Source organism: Coregonus lavaretus (assembly GCF_964263955.1).
Source record: "Coregonus lavaretus genome assembly, contig: HAP1_SCAFFOLD_965, whole genome shotgun sequence".
In the NCBI taxonomy this organism is placed as follows: Eukaryota; Metazoa; Chordata; class Actinopteri; order Salmoniformes; family Salmonidae; genus Coregonus; species Coregonus lavaretus.
The window spans coordinates 68,998-75,000 of NW_028162839.1; the positions used below are offsets into that span (position 1 = coordinate 68,998).

Below are 6,003 nucleotides of genomic sequence, written 5' to 3' on the forward strand. Positions count from 1 at the left end.
TTTGAATATTATTTTATTCAATTTTACTCAAGTGAAATTTTTCTCGTTGAAGGATGCTGGCCTAAAGTAGTAATTACTCAGAATTGCAAAATATGACATTTTCTAGTTCATTTTATCACTTACAACCATAAAATAACCATTTATAGCATAACAAACAATGAAACTGACATAATCCAAAACACCATACATTTAGTTAACTATATATATATACTATTTATTTAGATGGGTGACATTATCTGCCAAAGTAATACCACTGTAGATAAAGAAGAGCTCTCCAGTAGGTGAACCAAAACATTCAAAGGCCATTTTCTCAAAATTGAGGTTACAAGATTATCATCTTTCAAAGTAGAATTACTTTCCTATTGTTCCTCAACTGTAGTGTATGATATACCTTTTTCTAGCTGAGTCTCTACTTTTATCCAATGTAAAAAACACAATTTCAAATATTGCTACATAAAATCGAGCCGGTTGGTCACATTTGACTGTGTAAAACCTAGCAGTACTACTTATTTCTCTGAGGGTGAGGCAGATATATATTATTACTGTGTAAAACCTAGCAATACTACTTATTTCTCTGAGAGTGAGGCACTTATTTCTCTGAGAGTGAGGCAGATATATTATTACTGTGTAAAACCTAGCAGTACTACTTATTTCTCTGAGATTGAGGCAGATATATATTATTATTGTGTAAAACCTAGCAGTACTACTTATTTCTCTGAGAGTGAGGCAGATATATATTATTACTGTGTAAAACCTAGCAGTACTACTTATTTCTCTGAGAGTGCGGCAGATATATATTATTACTGTGTAAAACCTAGCAGTACTACTTATTTCTCTGAGAGTGAGGCAGATATATTTTTACTGTGCAAAACCTAGCAGTACTACTTATTTCTCTGAGAGTGAGGCAGATATATATTATTACTGTGTAAAACCTAGCAGTACTACTTATTTCTCTGAGAGTGAGGCAGATATATATTATTACTGTGTAAAACCTAGCAGTACTACTTATTTCTCTGAGAGTGAGGCAGATATATATATTATTACTGTGTAAAACCTAGCAGTACTACTTATTTCTCTGAGAGTGAGGCAGATATATATTATTACTGTGTAAAACCTAGCAGTACTACTTATTTATCTGAGAGTGAGGCAGATATATATGTTATTACTGTGTAAAACCTAGCAGTACTACTTATTTATCTGAGAGTGAGGCAGATATATGTTATTACTGTGTCAAACCTAGCAGTACTACTTATTTCTCTGAGAGTGAGGCAGATATATAACATTTTGCACAAAAACATGATTATTTGTCTCTCTGAAATGAAACCATCAAGTGATAGATTTTAAACAAATACATGTCTGTCATTGAACAATCGCATGCCATGATTGGATAGTGAAAAAACACCTATCTCTTTCATTTATTTATTTTGATGTAGCCTTTATTTAACTAGGCAAGTCAGTTAAGAACAAATTCTTATTTACAATGACGGCCTACACCGGCCAATCCCGGACGACGCTGGGCCAATTGTGCCCGCCCTATGGGACTCCAAATCACGGCCGGTTGTGATACAGCCTGGAATCGAACCAATCAAGCACAGAGCTGCGCCACTTGGGAGCCCATCATTTCGTAATTTCTTTAAACAATAAAATCTACATTACGAACATTTCTGAAAATGGATATATAGCGTTTTAAAATGAAACTATTGTTTCCCCATCTGATCTCAGAGTAGATGAGAGATGTAATGTTTGTCTCTGTTGTGTTGAAGCCCAATCAAGCACGAGAGACCAGCCTCCCCTGTACCCAGCTGTGTGTCCATGAAGAGTGACAAGTCTATGGAACCTCCTATACTGTTTAGAGAGGGAGACTTTTCTCCTGAACAAAGGTAAGAAGAACTCATGGGTCATGGTCAGTGAGTTAAACAACACTGTCTCTAGTCATTTCTCCTCTCCCATTTTCCCATTTATTTTTGTTGTTTTCATAATCCATAGGCTAATCATTTTTTCCATTTTCATAGTCCTGAAACAATATTAAACTAACATAACATTCCCTCCCTGTGTGTGTGTGTGTGTGTGTGTGTGTGTGTGTGTGTGTGTGTGTGTGTGTGTGTGTGTGTGTGTGTGTGTGTGTGTGTGTGTGTGTGTGTGTGTGTGTGTGTGTGTGTGTGTGTGTGTGTGTGTTGTGTGTGTGTGTGTGTGTGTGTGTGTGTGTGTGTGTGTGTGTGTGAGTGTGTGTGCACTCCATGGATGAGGAAATGTAATATCATGTTTTGTCCACAGAAACCAACAGGAGAGATCAGAGTCAGAGATTCTCAGTGGTCAGTCTTCCCAGAGTCATCAAACAGACCTGGCCTCCATATTCAGTGTATGTGGTCCTGTTATGTACATTTGTTTTTGTTTACCTCAAGTAAAGTTGATCTGTCAATCATTCATTCATGTGAAATAATGTATTATCTTGCTTAACTTAATTACTTTATTTATTTCAGTTGCTTGAAGAGAATATTATGACATTTGTGAAGAACGAGCTGAAGATGTTCAAGAGGATTCTTAGTCCAGAACTCCCAGAAGGCTTTGAGAGTCAGAAGCAGGATAAGGAAGTGGTGGATGCTGAAGATGAGAAGCAGGAGAGCAGTGCCAGAGAGGGGGCTCTGAAGATCACACTGCACGTCCTGAGGAAAATGAACCAGAAGGAGCTTGCTGACACACTGGAGAAAAGTAAGAGCTGTCTGCCTCATGTTGAATTCTGTTTTATAACAAACATTTAAAAGCTGTAGCTAAAGTACAGCAAAAGTAGCTGTGTAACTCAATGATATTGTAGCAGCCTTAACATAACAACTAGTGACCTCATCAAGTAGCAGCAGGGATGTGTCGTGTTGATTAATTAAGAGAGAGAGAGAGAGAGAGAGAGAGAGAGAGAGAGAGAGAGAGAGAGAGAGAGAGACCAATAATAATATAATCAGTCACACCAGTGTGTAATGCATTATGAAAACATTTACACATTTATACAGTCAGTTAAGCGAAGAAATGATTATAATTTAACATTTTATAACAGTCCTAGAATACAGTAGGCATTAAAACAGACGTAATATTAATATCCTCTGTGTTATTTCTTCATTCAGATGATCTTGCTGTGATTTGCCAACGTGAACTCAAATCTAATCTAAAGAAGAAGTTTCAATGTGTATTTGAGGGGATCGCTAAACAAGGAAACCCAACACTTCTCAATAAGATCTACACAGAGCTCTACATCACAGAGGGTGGAACAGGAGAGGTCAATAATGAACATGAGCTGAGACAGATTGAGACAACAACCAGGAAACAAGCAAGACCAGAGACTGCAATCAAATGTAACGACATCTTCAAACCCTTAACTGGACTAGACAAACTTATCAGAACTGTGCTGACAAAGGGAGTCGCTGGCATTGGAAAAACAGTCTCTGTGCAGAAGTTCATTCTGGACTGGGCTGAAGGAAAAGCAAATCAGGATGTCCAATTTGTATTTTCATTCCCTTTTCGGGAGCTGAATTTGATGAAAGGGGAAAAACACACTTTGATTGAACTTCTCAATCACTTCTCAATGGAAACCAAAGAATCAAGAATCTCCAACTACGACAAGTACAAAGTTCTGTTCATCTTTGATGGTCTGGATGAGTGCCGACTGCCCCTAGACTTCCAGAAGAACAAGATCTGTTGTGACGTCACAGAGTCAACCTTATTGGATGTTCTGCTGACAAATCTCATCAAGGGAAATCTGCTTCCCTCTGCTCTCCTCTGGATAACTACCCGACCTGCAGCAGCCAATCAGATCCCTTCAGGGTGTGTTGACCAGGTGACAGAGGTACGAGGGTTCAATGACCCACAGAAGGAGGAGTACTTCAGGAAGAGATTCAATGATGAGGACCTGGCCAGCAGAATCATCTCACACATAAAGACATCAAGGAGCCTCCACATCATGTGCCACATTCCAGTCTTCTGTTGGATTTCTGCAACAGTCCTTGAACACATGTTGAGTACAGACAAGAGAGAAGAGATGCCAAAGACTATCACTGAGATGTACTCACACCTTGTGGAGTTTCATACCAAACAGAAGAATGAAAAGTATCTTGGGAAAGAAGAGACAGGTCCACAATGGAATAAAGAGAGCATTCTGTCACTGGGAAAACTGGCTTTTCAACAGCTTGTGAAGGGCAATCTGATTTTCTATGAAGAAGACCTGAAAGAGGCTGGCATTGATGTCAATGAAGCCTCAGTGTACTCAGGATTGTGCACACAGATCTTTAAAGAGGAATGTGGGCTGTACCAGGACAAGGTGTATTGCTTCGTGCATCTGAGCATTCAGGAGTTTCTGGCTGCTGTATATGTGTTCCTCTCATTCATCAACAACAATGAGAATCTAATGGATGAACCTCAATCAACGTCCAGCAACTTTTCTGTGAGGATCAGACACAAGCGTAAAGTTACCTTCTACAAGAGTGCTGTCGATAAAGCCTTACAAAGTGAGACAGGAAACCTGGACCTGTTCCTCCGCTTCCTTCTGGGCCTCTCACTGGAGTCCAATCAGAAGCACTTACGAGGTCTACTGGCAAAGACAAGAAGCAGCTCACAGAGCCATGACGAAACAGTCAAGTACATCAAGGAGAAGATCAGGGACAATCCCTCTCCAGAGAGGTGTATCAATCTGTTCCACTGTCTGAATGAACTGAATGACCATTCTCTAGTGGAGGAGATCCAAAGATACCTGAGATCAGGAAGTCTCTCAGATGCCAAACTGTCACCTGCACAGTGGTCAGCTCTGGTCTTTGTGTTGCTGACTTCAGAAAAGGAGCTGGATGTGTTTGACCTGAAGAAATACTCCAGATCAGAGGAAGGTCTTCTGAGGCTTCTGCCAGTGTTCAAAGCCTCCAGAGCTGCTCTGTGAGTACACAAAATGACATTTAAGTACTAATCATCAGGAAGAAATATTAAGTTTAGAGAAAAATATGTATTATTGAATAACATATTGAATCAATGCATTGATGTTCACATTTGTATAACAATATGACCATACAATTCTAGGAGACGGAAGATTAATCTATATGTTGTTTGGGAGAATAAACTAAATGCATCTGCCATTGTCCTTCTACATTACTGGTGTTAAATTAACAGTGTGTTTGTTAAATCATGATGATCTCTTTGTCAGGCTGTCAGGCTGTGGCGTCAAAGAGAAAGGCTGTGCTTCTCTGGTCTCAGCTCTGAAGTCAAACCCCTCACACCTGAGAGAGCTGGATCTGAGTAACAATGACCTGAATGATTCAGGAGTGAAGCTGCTCTCTGCTGGACTGGGGAATCCCCACTGTAAACTGGAGACTCTGAGGTCAGTATTCCTGTAGTTGGTCAACAAGTGATAACTGTTCACCAGATCCACATGTGTTTACCAGGCGCACATAGTCCACACCATATGTGTTTGGACAGTGAAGCTTACAGTTTTACATTTGGTGCTATGCTCCAGCATTTTGGATTTGGGATAAAATGTTTCATATTAGACTACATTACAGAATGTCACCTTTTATTTGAGGGTAATGGTGAGAGGTTAGCATGTTTTGTTGTAGCCTCTGTAACTCTCTCACTCATTATTATTCATGATTCATTCATGATCTTTCTTAATCATGGCATCATTAGGATTAATTTAGTAGTGTTTAGAAACATGTTATCTACTCACTTAGACAGAATTGATCCAGTCATCATCCACCATTCAGTTACTATTGGACAAAAAATAACCCAAAACACAACCAAATCAAACTGCAAATGCAACCAACAAGTTTGGGACAAAATACTAAACTGTTGACTACTTTAATACACTATAAGTGAATTGGTCAGAATACTTATGACTTCTTCAAATGGGGGGACTAGATACATAAAGTGCTTTCATTTCTAAATGGTGAAACAGATATGTATTAAAATACCTTTAAATTAAAGGTGACATTATATACTGTCACCTCGTATAAAACATTTGATCTCAAATCCAAAATG

The 6,003-nt window shown here is 39.0% G+C and overlaps 1 protein-coding gene across 1 annotated transcript in view; it reads left to right on the forward strand.

Annotated features, from left to right (window-relative positions):
- Positions 1 to 1,769: 1,769 nt before the first annotated feature.
- LOC311118783 (protein NLRC3-like) overlaps positions 1,770 to 6,003 on the forward strand; it is a 9,924-nt gene continuing 5,690 nt past the window's right edge. The window contains exons 1-5 of the mRNA XM_084193564.1: positions 1,770 to 1,880; positions 2,275 to 2,359; positions 2,481 to 2,709; positions 3,114 to 4,908; positions 5,174 to 5,347. Coding sequence (XP_084049690.1) covers positions 1,813 to 1,880; positions 2,275 to 2,359; positions 2,481 to 2,709; positions 3,114 to 4,908; positions 5,174 to 5,347 — 2,351 coding nt within the window. The 5' untranslated portion in view covers positions 1,770 to 1,812. The remainder of the gene's footprint in view (positions 1,881 to 2,274; positions 2,360 to 2,480; positions 2,710 to 3,113; positions 4,909 to 5,173; positions 5,348 to 6,003) is intronic.